We start from the raw sequence: 20021 nt of genomic DNA, 5'->3' as shown, positions 1-20021 counted from the left end.
GGCCTCGTTTCCATGGGGGCGGCACTGACCAGAGCAGGGGATGCCCAAACCCCAGCAGGGATCTGGGGTGGAACGGGGATGCTGAGCTCGTGGCTCTGTGGTGGGAGCCAGGCAATTCTCTCATGTGGGGAACAAGCTGCAGAGGGTGGTGGGCACCCTCAGCACCACAGCTCTGTGTGGCACCTTCCCTGTTTGCAGCTCCATCCCCTCAAAAACGTGCCTAAACAAAAAGGACAGCCATGCCGTTCCTTCCTGTTTGTCCTCTAAGGCTGCATTAGGTCAGAGCCGGGGTCCCCAGCCCCCCTGGCTGCTCCCGGCTTCCCCCCTGATGTGCCGCAGGACCAGCTCAGCCATCCCCTAGGTCAGAGGGAAGCAGAACCACGAGCAGCTCGTGCAGGGTGGTCTGAGGAGCACACAAACCAGAGGACTTCAGAGGAGTCAGGCACAGCCCTGAATTCCCCAAACGGTGTTTAATTTATCATTGTTTCACAGCAGAGGAGAGGAAAAATCCAGCAGAGCCTGACTGTGAGGGAATCCAGGCTCTGCAGCTGGATCTAACACTTCAGCTGGGCCGGGAGCTAAGGGGAGGGGGTGGGACGTGGGGCAGCCCTCAGCCTGGGGATGGGGCCATGGGGCAGAGTGCTGCCAGAGCCCCCGCTGCCATCCTCTCCCCACTTTCACTCCTCTTTCCCCACCCCCCAGGATATTGGACAACAACAGGATTGCCCGGATCGCCCCCGCCACGTTCTCAGGGCTGAGGTCGCTGTATTTCCTGTGAGTTCTGGGGTCCCCCTATGGGTCACCTCGGTACCACCCGCACCCCTCGGCCGTGCTCCGGCTCTGGGATGCTGTGCCCCTCTCCTCCCCCAGGGATGCCCATCCTCAGCAGCTGTTGGGGCGGTGCAGTGTGGGAAGGGACCCCGGCCCTGCCCGGCCGCTGCCTCCTGTGCCACGTTTATAGAGCAGGCAGCCTCGAGCCGAGCATTGCTTATAAGGCCCATTTCCAAGAGGGAGAAGCAGGATAACTCTCGTGTTGTGGCTGCCATAAAAGTAATCTTGCAGTCACTTATATATGACTGTAACGCCTTCTCCACCTCCACAGTCCGCTGTGCAGATCAGGAACTCTGGCAGCAGCCTGGAGTCAGTGCTGGGGGGGAGTTTTGGCTGTCAGAGTGGGAAAGAAATGTGTGCGTGAGCACGTATGTATGCTCACATAGAGCTGGCTGCTCTAAGCTGTAATCCCTGAGCACACAGCTGCAAGGGAAGAGCCTCAGCTACGGCTGCTGCTGTGGGTTTGCACCATCTCTGCTGGAGATGGATGGGAATGGAAGGGCTGGAGGTGGCTGTAGAAGACCCAAAATGGGGCATGGGTGTGGAGTTACCGGGGTCCTGGGGGTCCGGTGCAGGACGGCTGGGGCAGGGAGCACCAAAGAGCCGGGGATGGTCGGGGTGATGGGGAAGGGGCTGGTGCAGAGCCCTGGGCAGGAGGTGCTGTGCCCCCAGTGCTCTGCAGAGCCCGGCTGGCAGCCAGCATCCCAGACCTGTCCCAGCTCTGTTCCCAAGGCCGTGTGTTCCCACACCGTGGGCAGTGGAGCAGCTCCGTGACGCAGCGTGTTTATCCTTCTGCCTTTTTTTAACAAATGAAACAAACTAATAAACCGCGGTCACAAAAAGTGCACTCAGAAACACTGCACGCAGGCATGTGCAAAGGGGCTGAGAAAAATGCCAGAGGGATTCCAGGCTATAAATCTGCTTTTACTGCCCGTCGCCCTGGGGCTGCTCACTGCTGGCTTCCCGCACCCTTCCCCTGGGCTGCACCCATTCGCTCACTGACTGTGACCTGTACCCTTATATCCCAAGGAAGGTGAGCAAAGCTCTGCACCACGTTGTGCTGCACGCACCAGGTGTTTGCCTGAGCTGCTTCATGCTTTGACGTGGGAACTGGGGTGCGAGGATCCATCAGTCAGGGAGGTGCCACCAGCCCTGAGCTCATCTGGGTACCGCTGTGAGCCGCCCTGCAGTGAGGCAGGTACCGGCAGGAAGCCTTCATGAAGAGCCACGTGGTCCAGTGTTAGCAGCAGGCGGCATCCCATGTGGGTCAGCTGCACCAGGACCCCACTTGTCCCTTCTGCCTCCCCCAGGTACATGCTGAACAACTCCCTGGCGAAGATACCCGATGGTTCCCTCTGTGAGGATGCACCAAAGCTGAGCTGGCTGTGAGTAGCTGACTGGGGACAGCCAGGGTCTGGGTACTGCTCCTGAGGGCATTAGGGTGTGGGGCATTGGGATGGGGAAGTAGCAGTGCGATTGCCTTCCCTGCAGGGAGCTGGAAGGAAACAGGATCCGGGTGGTGCGTGGGGCCATCTTCCAGCAGTGCCGTGAGCTCACTGTGCTGTGAGTACTGTAGGGAGACCCCTTCCCACTGTGGGGGATGGGCAGCGCTCAGCTGGGACCCCCTCCGCTCTGGGCTGTGAATGCTTCCACTCTGTTTTTGTCATCTGCATCAGCAGTGCTGTCAGCTTTGTGGGCATGGCCAGCAGTGCTCCCCAGAGCTGTCTGCAGGGCTGGGTACCCAGCAGGGCAGGGCGCTGCAGGCAGGGGATGCCGGGATCCGTGGGGTCAGAGGCAGGGCACTGCATGGAAAATGTTGCTTGTGGTGCATGAGCAGCAGGGCCCGCAGCCAGCCCCGAGCCTGCTGCTGGCATCCAGAGCCCCTAAAAATATCCCCGAGGAGCACATAAAGCTCACACGCTGGCTCCGGATGTCAGACAGAGACGAGCTCTGTTTAGTCCCCTCCTGCCCAGGGCTGAGCAGTGCTCCAGGCTCTCACGCAGGTGCCACCCTGCAGCTGATGAAGGCAAAGAATTCACCTTCCTCCCTCCTCTGCCCACCCCCTCCTCACAGGCAGAGCTTTGCAGAGCACTCTCTGTTCCCTCTGGGCTCCTTCATGCTGCTCGCTTTCTGGTCCTATCGCCACCGTCCTCAAAAGAGGGGAAGAGCAGCTGTGCCACGGGCAGGAGGAGATGTGGGTGCGATGGAAACCCCGGTGTGTTTTGCTCAGTCCTCGGGGGCACGCCTGGGTGCCCCCTGAGCACCACTCCCACGTCCGTGTGGGAGGTGATGGTGATAGGATGAGGGGCAGGGGGATGCTCACAGAGCTCCCTGCTGCATCCATGCTGTCCCTCCCTCCCGGCCCAGGGTCCTGCGCAGGAACAGGCTGCGGTGGATCCAGAGCGGGGCGTTCTCGGGGCTGAGCAGACTGGTGGAGCTGTGAGTGTGTGGCCGCTGTCCCCCTGGGCTGGGGCTCTCGGTCGTGTCAGTGCCCCTCTGCGTCCCTAAGCACGGCTCTGCTCCACGCAGTGACCTGTCCCTCAACGGGTTGGACGAGCTCCCGCCATCGCTGTTCCATGGCCTGGCCGCCCTGCAGCAGCTGTGAGTATGGCACACGGCTCGTCTGCATCAGGGCTGCGTGCTGCCCTGGGATGGGCAGCTCCGAGGAGGAGCCAGGGCCACTGCCCCTTGCCCTCGCTGCCAGCTCCTGAGCGCTTTGTTTCTTTCCAGGAACATCTCCTACAACCCCCTGAAAGAGATCTGCCCCAGCCTGTTTGAGAGCCTGCCCCAGCTGCTGTCCCTGTGAGTCCCAGGATGCCCTGACCCCATTGCAGCCCCGCACCCAGCGGCAGCCCCCAGCCCTGCCCACCTTCATCCTGCAGGAGCCTGGAGGGGCTGGAGATCCCCAACATCCACAACGTGACCTTCCGCGGGCTGCCCAACCTCTCGCACATGTGAGTGTGGAGGGAGGGGGTGCTCAGCACCAAGGAGCCCCCCCGGAGGAAATGGGGGGGCACGCAGAGCTGTGGCTGTCCCGCAGAGTGCACGCAGTGTGGGGGTGACGTGCAGCCCTGGGCCCGGGGGGGTGTGAAGGGCGGGCTCTGCAAGCTGGGGTTAAGCAATCCCATTGCAGTCCCTTTGCTTGGGCCTGAGCTGATGGTGTGAGAGCAGCAGGGACGTGAGGGCAGGGTGGGCATGGGGAGGAGCCAGCTGTGAGCTCTGTGCTGGGAGAGAACATCGTTAATTTTCTGCAGATGCACATTTTAGAGTACCTGTAATGAAAGACAACTGTATGTCTTCCTTTCTGTAATTGGGCTGTTTGGACTGCACGTATGGTACATTTTCTACCTGACTTGCTAATAAGCAATCATTTTCTTCCCTTTTATCTATAATTAAGCAGAAATGAGCCTTGCATGGCTGTTTTGTAGTCATTTTCTAATGTAGAGTTTTGCTAAGCTTAGCTGGAATTGCTTTTGTACGGCTTGAAAAGATTAATCTGAAATAACATGCAGGGGAAACATTTGAATCCCTGCTAATGGAAGCTGAGAGACTCAAATAAGGGGTTGGTTTTTGGATTGTTTGCACGAGTGATGGACCAAAGGCAAGCACTCCTTATTTATTAGCTGGTGGTGCAGCACAGGCACACACTGTGTGGTTGTGAGCAGCACTTGATCCAGGAAAGCACTGGGGTGCCCCCAGGCTGCGTGGTGAAGGACTCAGGCTGGTGCTTCGTTAGTGTCCAAAGCAAATTGCGATCACTGTCCAAAGCAAATCACTGTGCAAAGCACACACCCTCTTGTCCTCTGCAAAGTGCTCTCCTGCACCGTCTGCAGCTGCAGAAAAACGTTCCCAGGTGCTCCTGTCCTCCAGTGGAGGCTCTGAGGCTTTTGGCTGCGGTGTGAGGGTCTGGCTGGTTCTTCTCCACCCGCATGGGGAAGAGCATCCCTGGGGGATGGGCAGGGCCGGGAGCAGCAGGGCTGTGCAGCAGCCAGCACCCTCCCCCTGCAGCTACTTCAAGAAGTTCCAGTACTGCAGCTCCGCGCCCCACGTGCGCAGCTGCAAACCCAACACCGACGGCATCTCCTCCTTCGAGCACCTCCTGGCCAACGTCGTCCTGCGCGTCTTCGTCTGGGTCATGGCCTGCGTCACCTGCCTGGGCAACCTCTGCGTCATCGGCATGCGGTCCTGCGTGGTCACGGAGAGCAGCGCGCACACCATGGCCATCAAATCGCTGTGCTGTGAGCCGGGGGGGGCACGGGGGGCAGCCGTGCGATGGGTGATGCTGAGCACAGTGCTCCTCCTCACGGCGCTCCTCCCCCAGGTGCAGATGGGCTGATGGGCGTTTATCTGTTCGTCATCGGCGCCTTTGACCTGAAGTACTCGGGGGAATACAACAGGCACGCGCAGGGCTGGATGGCCAGTGTGCCGTGCCAGCTGGTGGGCAGCCTGGCCATGCTGTCCTCCGAGGTGTCCGTGCTGCTGCTCACCTACATGACCCTGGAGAAATACTTCTCCATCGTGTTCCCCTTCAGCCACCGCAGAGCTGGCAGGAGGCAGACCGCCTCGGTGCTGGCCGCCATCTGGCTGCTGGGCCTCTCGCTCAGCGTCGTGCCGCTGTGCTGCAAGGAGTCCTTTGGCAACTACTACGGGAGGAACGGGGTGTGCTTCCCGCTGCAGTCCGAGCTGGGCGAGCGGCCCAGCGCCAGGGGCTTCTCCACCACCATCTACCTGGGTGAGGCCCTGGGCAGGGCTGGGGATGGTGGAGCACCACGGGGTCGGGGCAAGATGTGGCCGCAGCAGCGTCTCTGCCCTTTGCACGGCTGGAGGTGCACAGCCCTGCTCTGCCTCTGCTCCATCACTTGTGCTCAGAGCAGTCTCTCCCTCTCTCCAGGCTTGAACCTTGCAGCTTTCATCACCATTGTCTTTGCCTACACCGGCATGTTCTACTCTATCCGCATCACCGCCTGCAGAACAGCGCAGAGCAGCGTCTGTCCCCGGGACGTGGCCATCGCCAAGCGCTTCTTCTTCATCGTCTTCACCGACGCTCTCTGCTGGATCCCCATCTTCCTGCTCAAGCTGCTCTCCCTGCTGCAGGTGGAAATCCCAGGTGAGGTGTTGGAGCGAGCCCGCTGCTGCCCCCCCATCCCTGCTATGGGCCCTCTGGGGTGGGTGCTGCCAAGTCCACGTGTCCCCCCACCCACCCATGGGCTGTGAGGGGAAGGGTAGAGCGTCACTCCTCCCTGGGTGGGCCCTGGCAGAGGGCAGCAGTCATGACCCCCCCATGGCTGTGCCCCTGCAGATGGCATCGCCCCACTGTGCTGCACGGGGCGGTCCCCCCTGGGGGAGGCTGGCTCCCTGATGGCATTTCCTGGTTGGAGCAGGCACCGTCGCCTCCTGGGTGGTCATCTTCATCCTGCCCATCAACAGCGCGCTCAACCCCATCCTCTACACCATCACCACGGCTCCCTTCCAGGAGAAGGTGAAGGGCCGGCTGCACGCCCGGCGCTCGGAGCTGAGCTCACGGCAGAGCTTCATGCTGGTGCTGCCGTAGGCACTGCCACGGGGCCCCAGCACAGCGGGCACTCCCACGGGCACCTCCGGGGCTGCTCTCAGGTTTGGCCGCACTCCGTGACCCAGAGATGTGACCCAGATGGCTCCGGTCACCGCTCACACCGCACTGCTCAGCGCTGGGCCATCAGCCCCCGCTCCCCCCCAGGGCTCCCGCATCAGCCAGCAGCTATCGTTAGTACTTTATTAATTACACGGATAGGAAGAGCAGCCCCAATCCACGTCACGCGCTCTGTTGCACTGCATATGCTACAAAACAAGAAACAGCCCCTTAAATACAAAATACACATTGCTGAAGTGAGCACTGCCCGGCGCTGAGCTCCACCGCCGCACTTATATATTAATATTCCAACTGTACAAGTATTTATATAGAAAAAGAGAAACGTTTAAAAAAATAGTAAAAGCAAAATCACTCCCTCAGAAGTTATATTTTATATATATATGTATAAAATATATATATAAAACCAGAATACAGGCTGGGTCATTTTGACTTTTTTGAACCAAATGAGGGACAGACGTGATCAGTTGCAGAACCGGTGCTGGGAATTGCTCCCAGCCGTGGGTCACATTGCCTTCCAGTTGGAACGATGTCAAGTAACTTGGGTCCCTGCCTGAAGGAGAGACCAGGTCAGCTCGGGGTGCTGCTGGCAGAGGGAGAGGGAGCCAAGCAGCTCTGCACGCCAGTGGGGCACAGCTCTGCTGCCTGGAGGGGCTGAATCCCACCTCCACCATCCCTCCTCGCTGCAGCACACAGAAGGTGCAATAAGCCTGGCCCAAGCGGTTGGGTTATCACCGCTTGCTTTAGTAGCAGCAGATGCTGTATGGTCAGCCTAGATGAGCACAGTCCTGCTGTGAATTCGCACTGGTGGGGATGCTGTGCCCCTCGCCCCTCTCTGGTGGTGCATGGAGACCCTCCAGCAAGGAGCTATGGGCTGCAGCTCATCCCTCTTCCCTGCTTCCACCCTCCTTGCACCCCTACCCCAGTCCCCCTTGTATCGCTGCTCCCTTCGTTAGTTTCTCTGCGGCTGCTCTGGGTTTCCAGCCTTGTCCTGCCCCCCTCCAACTGTCTGACACTGGTTTGGAAGGATGGACCCTCGTTTGGAAGCACATCTATCCAGCCCCCACTGAAATGCAGTGCACAGGAGTGCCTTTCAGCTGGGTAAGACTGAGGCAGTGGATCAGACAGATTTTTCCTTGGTCTCCTATGAAATTTAGCACCAAAGGTAATAGCAATAGATTCCTTCTGCCACTTGACCATGGCTGTCAGTAAATGGGTTTATAGATACCTGTTAGTCTCTCCTCCAATAAGAGCATCCTTCAGCGAACAGTTCCCAGCCCAACTCCCTGCCTGGGTGACGCTGCACACACACGCTCCTCCCTTCACCACCCAGTCCTCACCTCCTGACACAGCACTGCGACCTATGGCCTCAGCCCCACACTGCCCCCTCAGCTCCCACACCTCTGCTGCCTCCTGCTTCGCTCTGCACACCCTCACCTGGAGCTGCTCCTGGTCCAGCTCACCCTGGACCACTGGGTGTCACCCCCAAAGCCCTCTCTCCTTCCCACAGGCCAGGTAAGGTGCTGCTCATCCATGTGTCCTGCAGAGCCCCTGGAGGCACAGCTCCCCTGCCCACCCTGCATGGGTGGGACAGGACAGCGGAGCAGCAGCAGGTATGGGGGGGCCTGGCTGCCCCTGCCCCCGCAAGGGCTGGTGGTAAGTGGCTCTGCAGTGGGAGCAGAGAGGGGCCATGTGCAGCTGGGGCAGCCCACGGCTCTCTGGGTTAAAAGGAAGCATATAAATATGTGCCCGTCCTAGCGGCGTGCCGGCTTCTCACTTCCCTCTGAGTGTCCCAGCCCCACTGGCTGCAAGTCCGCGGTCCGGCAGGATGCAGCATCTTCCCAGCTCCTCAGATCTTGGTCTCAGGGCCATTTGGACTCAGTGCTGGGAAGGAATCTCGGATCCTCACCAGCTCCATGGCACAGAGGTGCCCGAAGACTTTGTTGTACCACTCTGGCGATCGGCCCCTGGGGAAGGGAGCAAGGCAGGGCAACGTGTAAGCAGGCAGGGCAGGCCCCGAGCAGCACCTTGTTTCCTGCCTATGCTGAACAAGGACCACACGGCAGCAAAAGGAGCGCGTCCTCCCCCCTCCTCACACACGGCAAAACGCAGGAGCGGCTCCCACACCTCCACGAGCCCGAGGGATTCTCGTACCTGAGGTCAGCCCTGCAGATGTGCGTCACTTTGGAGCGCCCCATGCCGCTGGGCTCGATGAGGTACTGCGAGCTCAGCACCACGGCCTTCACTCCTCCCTCCACCTGCAGCTTGTCGTGCTCCACCGAGATGGAGATGAGCAGGCAGGCTCCGCGGGGCAGGTCCGTGCGCCAGCACCTGCACACACAGCAGCACTCAGCACCCGCACACGGGGACGGCCCCACGGGGCTGGGAGAGCCCACCCAGCAGCCACACCGAGCCCGACAAAAGCCCTCCGGCTCAGGTCCCGGCTGCCCTCACCTGAGCACCACGCAGTCCCTGCGCGGGTGGGGTGCCATGCTGTCTGTCACGTAGTGATACACCTCCATGTCCTTGTCCACAGCCTCCACCACTCTGCTCTGAAGCAGGTCCTCGTCCCAGAGGTGACGCTCCCGCAGCACCCGCTGCAGCACAGTGGAGGGAGGGGCCTCGACCTCCGTGGAGACCTTCCACAAGCGCAGGGGGTGCCCGTCCCCAACCTGCTGGGGCCGGGGGAAGGGTCAGGCAGGATGTCCTGGGAGCCCTCCCACCAGCCCCCAGCAGCTTCACTGCCACCAAGCAGCACCATCACGTCTGATGATGGGGTGGGGTGGGGTGGGGTGGGAGAGCTGCTGGGGGCGATGGAGATGGGTTAGTGGTGATGTGGTGTGCTCTGAGCACACAGAACCCTCCACCTCAGAGCTGTCCCCCTCAGCCAGGGCAGGGACCACTGATTCCCTCCCTGCAGAAGGGAATGGGCACCAAGAGCAGCTCAGTGCCCGCAGGACCCGTAGCTCACAGCGGTCTCTCCGCAACCGTTCACCTTGTAACCCCAAAGATCCCATCTGCAGTAGCATTCACCTTTTTGCAGGAGAGCTCTGTGTTGAGGGGCCCCGGGGTGTTCAGCCATCCCTTGAATTTCTCTGATGACTCTTTGAGCAGATTCTGGATACTCTGCTCAAAGTAGGAGTGTAAATCCTTGCCTTCCCCTTGACACACAAACTCAGTCAGAGGATGGGGGTAAGCATCTGCTGCCATATAAGAGCTGCTCAGCTGGAGCAAGATGTCGTGGGAGACCTACAAAGCAAGAGAGCACAGCTCGTCAGGCTGGGAGTGATCCCAGGCAGCCAGAAAACTGCAGCTCCTCGTTGAAGGAGGAGGGAAGGACAGATTTCAGCCTCCCCAGGCACACTTGCTGCAGCCTGTGACTGGCTCCATCATGAACAAGGCCCTGCTGGCCCCGTGATGCCCCAGGCTGACCCAGTGGGTGCCCTCCCCTCACCCCGTGCTGATCCCACAGACCCCAGGAGGGCAGCACCAAGCTGAGCACACCGCAGCCACCCACCTGGAAGAGCTTCTTGCAGTCAGCGATCATGTGGGAGAGCCCCTGTGTCGCAGCCATGTTCTCATTCAGGTCTTTCTGGTCAGGCTTCCCCATGGTGCCCCTCCTGTGCATGACCCTGCGGGACGGCACGAGCTGAGAGCAGGCACCAAACCCTGCCCCTAACTCGCACTGCCCCCAGCCCCGTGACGCAAAGCAGATGAGCAGGAGCACAGCCCTCACCTCGGCGAGGTGCTCTCCTTCTTGGACACGTTGAGGTGGAACAGGGAGGGGGCCAGGCACACGGCCAGGTTTCCAGCAGTCATCTGGTTCTCCTCGGCAGAGGCGATGTCACTCAGGAAGTAGAGCAGGGTCTGCAGCACCTCGCGGTTCTCATCCGGCATCAGGATGACGGCGGCCTGCACTGCCTGCAGCTGCTGCTCCTTCGGCACAACTGAGGGCAGCGTCTGCAGTCACCTTCACGGACCACCCCCCTCCCCAGCCCCGGGAGCAGAGAGCTGTGCCCCCGGGACCCCCCGCTCCCCGCCTTACACTGATAGATCTGCAGGAAGGTGTCGGTCAGCTTGCTGGTGAAGATGGGCTCCGGCAGGTCGCGGAAATATTGCTTCAGCAGATCAGCCACGTCGTACGCCGACTGCCCCTTGTAGTTAACGTTGTCGGGGCTGCTTTCGTTCATGTGCCGGAGCGCCTGGATCCGAGACTTCACCCCTGATTTACGGAAGATGCCAACCTGCAGGAAGGAGCGGGGCCATGCTGGGACACCAGGGCACCCCCACCCAGCAGCAGCCCCCACGCAGCGCAGGTATGGGGACGGCTGCGATGACCCCACGGACACAAATATCCCACAGAGAACCCCTTCCCTACATCCAAGTGCTGCAGGAGGTGAACTGCAGTTCGCTTAGTTTCCCCAGCCCCACACCGCAGCTCAGAGCCCCCAGGACCCACCTGGTCCAAGCACTGGCTGCGGATGTATCGCATCGCCTGCTGGATGCTCTGCGGCAGCGGCTGCCCCGTCCTCTGCACGTTGATGATGGGTGGCACCCCAAAGACCGCCTTGTCCCTGTAGTCGGGGACTTTGCTCCGTTTCATGAACTTGGGCACAGTCCTGCAGGGTGGGAGGGATGGATCGTCAGCACAACCACAGCTGCCTCGGCAGCACTGCCCCAGCGCTGCATCCCCTCCCCCCAGCTCACCACGTCCAGGCTTGCTTGTGGGGCACAGAGTACTTCTCCATGACGGCCGTGAGCCGCAGCAGGGAGCACTTCTGGAGCAGGTTGAGCTGGGCAGAGGACTGGCGGTTGATCTCCAGAGAGGCGGAGTTCAGGCTGGGCCGGTGGGAGTTCTGGAAGCTGTGCCAGCGCAGCTTTCTGCGGGGAAACGTGGCTGTTCACAGCCTTCCCTCCAGCACCTGGCGTTGGTGCGGGCACAGCAGCAGCCAGGCTGAGCCAAGCCAGCCCAGCATCAGCTCCAGTGCCACTAGGGTTGCTTCCTAAGTCCCACAGAATAAGCAGGGACAGTGCCAGAGCACAGAGGCACAAAGAGAGGCATTTTATCTTTCCTTAAAGGATCGCTCCCACCCTGACAGCCTTGCCAAGCAGCATTCTCCCACCTGCACCCTGGCAGAGCTGCAGGGAGTGCTGGGCAGAGGGCTCTGGGAAGTGCACCAGCAGGAACAACTGCTTGCTCGGGGATAAAAGATGCTCCAACAAGCCGGTGCTCTGCCGGGAGCACACCGACCCCCTTCTGTCTGTGCCACTCCAGAAAGACTCCTGCCCAGTTCCTAAGCACAAGGGACATTCCCAACTCACCAGAAAAGCCACCTCCATCTGGAGACCCCTCCGGGAAAGCACGAACCGCACCGCCGGCAGCAGCGCAGTGCGGCCGCCAGGGGGCAGCCGCGAGCCGCGTCCGGACCCCGCCGGGACCCCGCCGGGACCCCGCCCGGACCCCGCCGGGACCCCGCCCGGACCCCGCCCGGACCCCGCCGGGACCCCGCCGGGACCCCGCCCGGACCCCGCTACCTGCAGGGCCGGGTGAGGGACGCTCCCACGCCCGAGTCGCGGCGCTCCCGCATCTCCAGCTCTTCGGCCTCGTTCAGGGAGTTTCCCGTGCTGTCGAAGTCACTGGCAGAGGTGCCGACGTCTGACATGGAGCGCTCCTCGAGGTGCAGGTTGGAGGAGAAGGTGGGCTCCCCTCCCGAGTCTGTCTCCTCTTCCTCCTCCTCCTCCTCCTCCTCACCGCCTTCCTCCCCCACCAGCTCGGGGGAGATGGCTTTGTACCAGAGCTCCACTTTCTGCTGCAGCCCCCACATGTGCTGCAGGATATCGTCCAGGTTCTCGTAGGTCACCTCCTCATCTCCCTTGCACAGATCCTCAGTGCTGCTGAACTCGGGCACGTTGTCGTACACGCTCACCCGGCTGCCCAGGGAGCTGCAGGAGCCGTGGCGGCGGCAGGCGAAGCCCTCCCCACTGCTGCTGCTGCCGCAGCCCCCCAGCAGCCCCCCAGGCTTGGCCCCTGGCTTCCAGCCGGTCAAGGAGCTGCTGCCCAGGGGGCACAAACTCTCGATGGAGAGGGATTTGGGGAAGGTGCCCGGCTTGTGGTCCCTGGGCACATACACCAGGCAGTCCCTGTCCCTGTGGCACGCCTGCTGGTGCTGGCACTGCCCTGCAGCCCAATCACCACTGGGTTCTGGGGCTGCCTGATGGGACCCCACAAACAGCTCGCTGCGTTTTGGGTCAGAGCCCACCTTGCCCCTGCCTGAGCCCACCGTGTGGTTAGTCCTGTACGACACTGAGAAGAAGTGTTTTTTGCCATGGAAAGAGGCAGATACTCCTCTTTTAGGGGAGCTGGCCTTGGCGGCTGCGAGGTCCCCATTATTCTTTGTGCAGTCCCAACCCGGATTGGCCACGACACCGCTTTGTGGGACGTCCTTCTCTTCTGGGCCAGCTTTCTCTTTGTCCTTCCTTCGGAGCGACTCAATCCTCTTGAGGAAGCTGCGAGACCTCCGCTTCTTCGGCTTCTCCTTGGGACCGTCGCTGCGGTTCAAGGGCTGCTGGGCCAAGGAGCAGCTGCTGGGGCTGCAGGCGGGCGGGGGGACGGCAGCGCGGTGGCACGGGGACAGGTCGGGCGGCGTGCTCGTGACCCCGAGCGTGCTGCCCATGCTGGCACTGCTGTGCAGGGACACGGCCTCAGGGTTGGTGCTGAGGTCGGTGAGGACGCTCTCGTGGCTGGACGCCTGCCGCATGCTGGAGGTGGGGACCTCGGAGGTCTGGGAGAGGACGTCGGCGGAGCCCACGCGGGACCACCTCTTGCTGTCCCGCTGGAAAGCCCACCGGTCACTGATGGCACACAGGTCCTCCTCTTCAGAGTCTTCATTCTGTGGGTGGAAGAGCAGAGGGGACAGTCAGACCAGGGCCACTCAGAGCATCCTTCACCCCCACCCTGCAGAGCCGAGCACCCGAACTGAGGGCACAGCGTGCCCCCCACAACACACACAGCGAGCCCACTCCACCCCTTCTGCAACAGCGCTCATGGAGCACAGGGAATCGTTGTGCTCAAGCTCCAGAGCCATGCTACACAGAAGAGGTAACATTCATGGGCCACCTCAGAACAGCTCCCGGGCAGTAACCATGCCTATAACAGCAGGACACCAGCCCACGGCGGCTGGGTGGGCACAACACGGCCCAGCAGCTGTCCATTTCCCTGCTCCTCTTCCATGCTGAGCCCCACCACCCCACTGCTGCTGCAACAGCTGCACTGCAGCCAGCTCCAGCACAGCCCCTTCCCCTTCTGCTTCTTTGTGCTCCAGAGAAGGGGATCCGGACATGGGAACAATGTCCCCGTGTGGTGGCCTTCCTGCCATTCTGTGGGGCAGCTGGGGGTCCTGGGCGCGGGGCCATGGTGTCCCAGCTGCACGGAGCCCACTGGGGATGTGTGGTGGAGATAGGGACAGGAGCTGTCTGGGGGGGACAGCCCCTCTGCAGCAAGGTCCCCTCACTAAACAAGAGAAACAAAAGTGACAGAAGGCGTACCCCAGCCCACAGAGCTGGCAGGAGGGAAATGATGGTGAAGGACATGTGAGAGGGGCCAAGAAGCAATGTGACCCCGGGGATGCACTGCAGGAGTGCTGGCTCCACGCAGCCCCGAGGCTGCTGCCACCACCACAGTCATCCTGCTCAATGAACCCCTTCACCAGGAGCATCAGGAGCTATGGGGCAGAGGCAGCACGGCACACACGAGGGCAATCCCAGGCCACGTCCTTCCTTGCAGCGTGGGCACGGGGAGCGAGCACTGTGTGTGGCTGTGTGCACCTACCCAGGGCAGCACCAGTGCGCACCATTGTTACCAACAAAAGCAGTCTTGCTGCTCCCCCAGCTTGAGCACATTCCCCTTGAGAGTCCTACGCTCACCTGTTTACGCTGAAAGTGGACTTCCAGCTTCATGGAGGCACATGTGTTCAGGGTCATCAGCCTCCTGCAAGAAAACAAGAGACGCTGTACCCCGGCTGCGGCTTCCTGCTCTGCTAGCAGTGCTTTCTTTCTTTTTCCTTTTTCTTCTATTTTTTGTCTCAGAGCCGTTGTTGTGCCCTGTCAGCTGTCACCCCGCAGCTGTGGCTCCAGGGATCAGGAGGACGTGTGGAGCTGGAGCAGCTCCAAGCACAGCACACAGCCACAGGCACGCTCCTGAGCTGCACCCCGCCTGCACACAGATCCGGGGCCCTCTGCTCCTCCTTCGCCCCAGCACAAGAGCCATCATGTGAGCCCTTGGCACGAGAGCAGAGGCATTTAAACCGCTCTGGCACGCTGGTGGCACAGGCACTTGGTCGTGGGCCAGCAGGGGCTCTGCAAGCACGGACATCAGAGCAGCACGCACCGCTCGGCGCAGGCACCAGGACGCCCTGGCTGTGCCTCGGCCCCAGCCCCCCCAGCACTGTGTTTACTCTCACACAGCAGCAGTCCCAGCATCAAAGGGCGCCGGGCTCCCCCGGATCACTGAGCCCTGGGTGCACCGGGGCGAGAAAGGACAAGTGCAGGGACAGGGAGGTCACCGAGATGAAGGCAGCAGAGCAGCCCCAGCCTGAGCCCACCATCCCTGCCCCTCCAGGAATCTCTCAACCATGGACTGAAGTCCTAATTCTTTCCTTTACACAAGTGAACAGGTCTGCAGTGAATTAATTTCATTTAGCACCTTGTAAACTCTCCTGCAAGTGCAGCACAACTTCTGTTCCAGAGTGAAAACTGCACGCGTTGTGCACCATGTCCCTGCACATCCAACAGACAAAATCTCACGTGTGCTTTGCCAAAAAAGTGATTAATGCCCCTCCCGTAATTCTGCTGAGTGCTCCCGAACGCGCTCTGGGACGGGGGCAGCGTCACCATCTCAAGGCTGCTCGTCACATCTGCCTGCCTCCAGGACAGAGCTGCTGGGAGTGAGCCCTCACTCGGGGAACAAAGTAACTCAGCAAAGCAGCGACCACCACGAGAGCTCAGCCTGTGCTCAGCTCGGGGTGAAGGTGACCCTGTGTGCCCGACGGCCACCTGAGGCCTGCTGTGGACATGAGCACCATGGCTTGGAGATAACATTCATTCAGCAGCAGCCTGAGCTGGCAGCAGAGCACTGGCCCTGCCCTGCCCGTGCAGTGTCCTGGAGCCATCCATGCAGGACAGGGACAACCTGCTCCCGGCCCCCAGAGCAAAACGCACTGCGAATGCCTGCAGCCTGCAAGAAGGACAAAGGGACACCAAAGCCCTGGTGGGAATGGCTGCTCAGCCCAGCACTTCACGGCCTCCCCAGCTCACACTGTGCACGGCACCGTCAGTGGAAGATGAGCACTGCAGGCAGTGCTGGCCAGCTAGCAGCCGTCCCACCCTGCACCTTGCTGCTCCCCAGAGCATGTGTGGAAGGCAGCAGCTGTGCCAAGCACTGCTCAGCTCCTCAGTGTGGGGGCACAGATGCGGTGATGTGGCCCCGAAGCAAAGGCAGCACTGAGTCACCCCCCCACCCACATGACGCATGGCCCTACAGACACAGGGACGGGGGTCCCTCCTGTCGGGGTTTGCTCTTGGTCATTCAGAGCTCTTCTCTGAAATGCCACACTGCTTCCTGTGCCAGAAAAAGCCCCGGCAGCATCTCTCAGAGCTATTTTCAGCCCTGCACTGTGAGAGCAGAGCGTCCTTGTGGGAAATGTCCCAGCTCCAGCTGCCAGGCCGGGCTGACTGACACCATGCTCCCTTCCTCGGGGCCACCAGAGCAGTGTTTATTCCAGGAACGAGCAGGAGTCCACAAGCACGAAGCAAACCAGTGGTGCACAACTGACAGCTCCCAAACCTGTGCTGCTGGACACTGCTCACAGCACCTCCATCCCACACGGTGCTCCCACGGCACAGCAGAGCCCTCACCGTGAGCTCACTGTCACAGGTGGCACGTGCCCAGCAACCGAGTGCAAATCTGCCCGCAGACAGAATTTCATCCACGGGCACTTTGACCTGGATCCGCCTCACACCACCAACCACACATAAACCGACATGGAGTTCATGGTTTCCAAATGCCATCCTTGCAAAATCAAGCAACGAGATGTGCCTGCCCCACAGCTCTGCCCCACGGGAGCACGTGAGGCACAGCCCGGAGCAGCCAGGAGGAAGAGGAGGAGCACACGCAGCTGGAGCTGCACGGCCAGGACTCCCTGCACGCTGTTACAGCTCACATCCCACCGCCCCGTGGAGCTCCACAGCCTGGAGTTACCCACATGTAAAATCACAACAAGGACTGAAAGCTGAACAAATTTCTCCCGGCCACCGTCTGCTCTCCTGCAGCTCTGCATGTTCACGGCAGAAAACTGCAGTTTCCCCGGCAGCACTGCGGGGCTCAGCCCGGCGTCCTGCAGGCACAGCTGGCTCTGGGGGAACTTTACCTGCAGAGAGATTTGAGGGAATCCTTGTCCAGGAAACTGTGGTCCTTCTTCACAGCGCCGATGTCAACGGGGAACAACGAGTCTGGGGAGAAAGGCAAGAGGACGGTCAGCCCAGCAAGAAGGGCTCAGCCCCGTCCCCAGCACCACAGCAGGATCCCAGAGAGCCCAGGAGGCAGCAAGAGCAGAGAAAGGCAAGCAGAGGGATGGAGGGGAGAGGGCGATGCTTTGTGCTGTGGCAAGAAAAGCAAAAGGAACATGGAGCGTGGCAGAGAGCGTTGGGAATGGCCCACGGAGCAAAGACCTGCGAGGAGAGCAGCCAGCAGCACTGCTCTGCTCCCATCAGCATGCCAGGACCTCACCACACTGCACACAGCAGCAGGAACGAAATCTGCACCCCACACCCAGGTCCACAAAGTGAGAGAAGAGGGACCTGAGTGGAGATGTTACCGCTGCGTGGAGGAGACCTCAGCCACGGCGGGTTTGGGAGGAAGGCCACCTCCAAACACTGCTCCCTCCCATTGCACCCTCACCCGGAGCCCTGGGGCGCTCCAGGCGGGATGCTGCGTTCCCTCTCACAGTGACTGAGCCCCAGACCACAGCGGGCAGCTCTCACCTTCGTAAAGCTGGGCATACTGCGGGAATCCTGCTGCTCGCAGCCAGTCACAAGCCTTCTTGGCTTCGATTTCTGAAACAAAGCAAAGGGACAGGCTGAGCATCCCAGCATCGGGAGCATCGCTCCCCGCGCCGGGAGCACCACAGCCATGCCACCTGGGCACAGTTTCCTATGCTCACACCAGAAGGAGCATCACAAACACAGCTGGGAAGCACGTGCAGCACAGGATAGAAGCAGCACAGCTCTGCGTGCCCTGCTAACACGGGACAAAGGGAACAGCATGGGAGGGACAGACCCACGGACACCATTTTCATTTTAACCTCCCGATGAAACGCTCCTCTTCTAAACCCACCAAACCAAACACAGCACTGTGCCAGGACAGGGAGAGGAACACCTCTATTTTTAATAACTAATGCAGAGCCCATCAAAGCTGAGGGCTGGTCACTTTGTGGGACTTCTGCAAACATCCTCCAGAGAACTCTGCCAAAGGAACCTTTTCTTTTCCCTCCCACTTCCCCCATCTCTGACCACCCCCTCTTTTCTTTGCAGCTCGCTTTCATCCTGGCACGCAGCACAGCCTGCCCTAAGCACAGGCTCTCCACAACAGAGGGGAATTGTAGCCGGATCGGACCTCAGGATGCAGAGATGCTCTCCCAGCCCCCAGAGCCCCCGTGTTCCTACAGCCCCTGCTTCCTCATCCACGGCTCAGCTGTTCCTGGGGTGCCCCATCCAAAGGCCACTGCTGAGTTCAGGGAAATTTCTCACATTTACAGAACTCGAGGGATCACAGCTCGAAGCCAACGCTGCCTGGAGTCCACGGTGCATCTGACTGCTGACTGTTACCTTCTCACAACAAACAGTTGACTTCAATTGTAGAAAATGTGACTGCAGCTCCAGATTTCTGCCCATCCCTCCCACAGAGGCTCAACCCAGAACACAGTGGGGCTGAGCCTGATCCACCCAGAGTGCACGGCAGTGAAACTCTCCCATTTCATCGCCATCTACTGACAGCCACAGCTGAGAGCCCCACTCACGTTTACAATCAGAGATACAGCACTAAAGAAAAATTAAAAAGGACAATCCACAAGCAGTTCAATTAAGGACAGAACCAAGGCAGAACCCCTGACCCGAATGCCTGAGGCGCTCTGGGGAGGAGGTTTGGAACAAGCACCCAAATGTGGACCCAAACAGCGCAGCTGCCTTAGCTGAGTGCTGAGTGCCAGCAGGGCTCAGAGCCAGGGGTCTCAGCCCCCATCCAATGCCATGGGGCGGGTAACATTGTGCCCCCACAGTGGGGAGTGCTCCTCCTGTAAGCAGGAGCGCTCTCAGACCATTTTCATAACCTATGTCCCTCCTTCATCCCACACAGCTCCCCAGCACAGCAGGCTCAGCTCAACCCGCTTCCCCCCCACCCCTCCTTCCCCCGGAGCTGAGCCATTGCCCATAGCACACAAAGGTTCAGGTGTCCCTGGTCAAGGTGAGGAGCACAACCCTCCCAACCTGCTACTGCCCCACAGGAACCCCCCTGCCCACAGGAGGGGTTGGGTCTGGCACTTCCAGCCCCTGAACGAGGCAGCAGAGGGAAGGGAAGGCAGCAGCAGACCGCCCAGCACGCCGCAGTGCCCAGCTTACCCATGGCAGCAGCAGCACCGAGCTGGCAGAAGAGCATGGCACAGGGGGGTCTGCTCGGTCACGCAGGCGGTGCAGGGACACCACAGCCCCACGCACCAACCCCGAGTGTCAGCAGGCACAGCCACAAATGCTGGGGGCTCCGCACCTGCCCCTCCACAGCCACGTCCCAGCTTCGCCCGCCGCCTTCCCAATGCCTGCAGAGCCCAGAGCCCGTCCCGCAGGCTGACACAGAGGTTTCCAAGTGTCCCCGTCCCGGACAGAGCTGCCGCCAGCTTCCTCCCCCCGCCGCCCTTTCCACAGAAGTACTTTCCCAAGGAAGTGCAGGAAAGGATTTTTCCGAGCCTTGATAAGAATGGGCAGAAAACCGCTTATATGAATGTCACGGGCGGCTTGTGAATGTCCCGCAGGGGATGTGGCAGCAGCAGGACCGTAACCAGACCCCGCGACACGGTCACCCACCACAAACCACGTCCCCAGCCTTCCCCACCACCTTCATCCCGGGCACAGCAGGCTGCGAGCCCCGAGCCAGCGGCGGCTGACCGCCTTCCTGCAGCCCCACAGAAACCCCAGCCCCGACCCCCGGGACGCACGCCTGCCTGGGCAGGAACGCGCTGCTGGACGGGAGCAGCGATGGGGACAGCTTCCCTACCGAGCTGCGTGCCCGCGAGGGCTCTCTGGTGTCTGATACAGATCATCCCCACCGCAGTCCGTGCAGAGGGTCTTCTCCTTCCCTCCTCTTCCCTGCAAAGGGCTCCCACCAGCTTGTAGCAGCTTAATATCTTTGAGATCTGTCTTTCAAACGTGACGGAAATGATCGCATTTGAATTGTATTACGGGAGGAGCAGGCACACAGACAGCAAACAGCACACAAACACCGCGCTCACTTCCTTCGGGG

The 20021-nt window shown here is 60.7% G+C and overlaps 2 protein-coding genes across 4 annotated transcripts in view; one reads left to right on the top strand and one right to left on the bottom strand.

Annotated features, from left to right (window-relative positions):
- Positions 1-239: 239 nt before the first annotated feature.
- Positions 240-6427, top strand: LOC136044421 (relaxin receptor 1-like). Its single transcript, XM_065729746.1, has 12 exons — positions 240-244; positions 703-774; positions 2142-2216; positions 2323-2394; positions 3199-3270; positions 3361-3432; positions 3562-3633; positions 3714-3785; positions 4840-5069; positions 5153-5563; positions 5723-5938; positions 6213-6427. The coding sequence occupies exons 1-12, from the start codon at positions 240-242 to the stop codon at positions 6380-6382; spliced, it is 1539 nt and encodes a 512-aa protein (XP_065585818.1). The 3' UTR covers positions 6383-6427.
- A 1757-nt stretch (positions 6428-8184) lies between these two features.
- The window catches only part of STARD8 (StAR related lipid transfer domain containing 8), a 33372-nt gene continuing 21535 nt past the window's right edge, over positions 8185-20021 (bottom strand). For 2 of the 3 annotated variants that reach the window (XM_065729212.1, XM_065729211.1), the window contains exons 2-14: positions 17495-17566; positions 16882-16963; positions 14381-14444; positions 11993-13347; positions 11165-11338; positions 10917-11076; positions 10503-10701; positions 10194-10404; positions 9975-10089; positions 9491-9706; positions 8912-9129; positions 8612-8788; positions 8185-8424 (exon numbers count right to left, since the gene is read on the bottom strand). In XM_065729212.1, coding sequence (XP_065585284.1) covers positions 8307-8424; positions 8612-8788; positions 8912-9129; positions 9491-9706; positions 9975-10089; positions 10194-10404; positions 10503-10701; positions 10917-11076; positions 11165-11338; positions 11993-13347; positions 14381-14437 — 3000 coding nt within the window. In that variant the 5' untranslated portion in view covers positions 14438-14444; positions 16882-16963; positions 17495-17566 and the 3' untranslated portion in view covers positions 8185-8306. Of the gene's footprint in view, positions 8425-8611; positions 8789-8911; positions 9130-9490; positions 9707-9974; positions 10090-10193; positions 10405-10502; positions 10702-10916; positions 11077-11164; positions 11339-11992; positions 13348-14380; positions 14445-16881; positions 16964-17494; positions 17567-19775; positions 19875-20021 lie in introns of those variants that run through there. The other variant, XM_065729210.1, reaches the window with a different exon arrangement.

This window comes from Cyrtonyx montezumae, unplaced genomic scaffold (genome assembly GCF_038088225.1).
Source record: "Cyrtonyx montezumae isolate F1298 unplaced genomic scaffold, pur_monq_1.0 scaffold_11, whole genome shotgun sequence".
NCBI classification, from domain to species: domain Eukaryota; kingdom Metazoa; phylum Chordata; class Aves; order Galliformes; family Odontophoridae; genus Cyrtonyx; species Cyrtonyx montezumae.
The sequence above is the reverse complement of the archived record's forward strand: the minus strand, read 5'-3'. Positions and strand labels throughout refer to the sequence as shown.

Bases quoted from the DNA above. Each gene is read 5' to 3' on its own strand.
- LOC136044421 (XM_065729746.1), top strand. The intron at 775-2,141 runs GTGAGTTCTGGG...TGCCTCCCCCAG, and splicing joins CTGAGGTCGCTGTATTTCCT to GTACATGCTGAACAACTCCC. The intron at 2,217-2,322 runs GTGAGTAGCTGA...CCTTCCCTGCAG, and splicing joins GCACCAAAGCTGAGCTGGCT to GGAGCTGGAAGGAAACAGGA.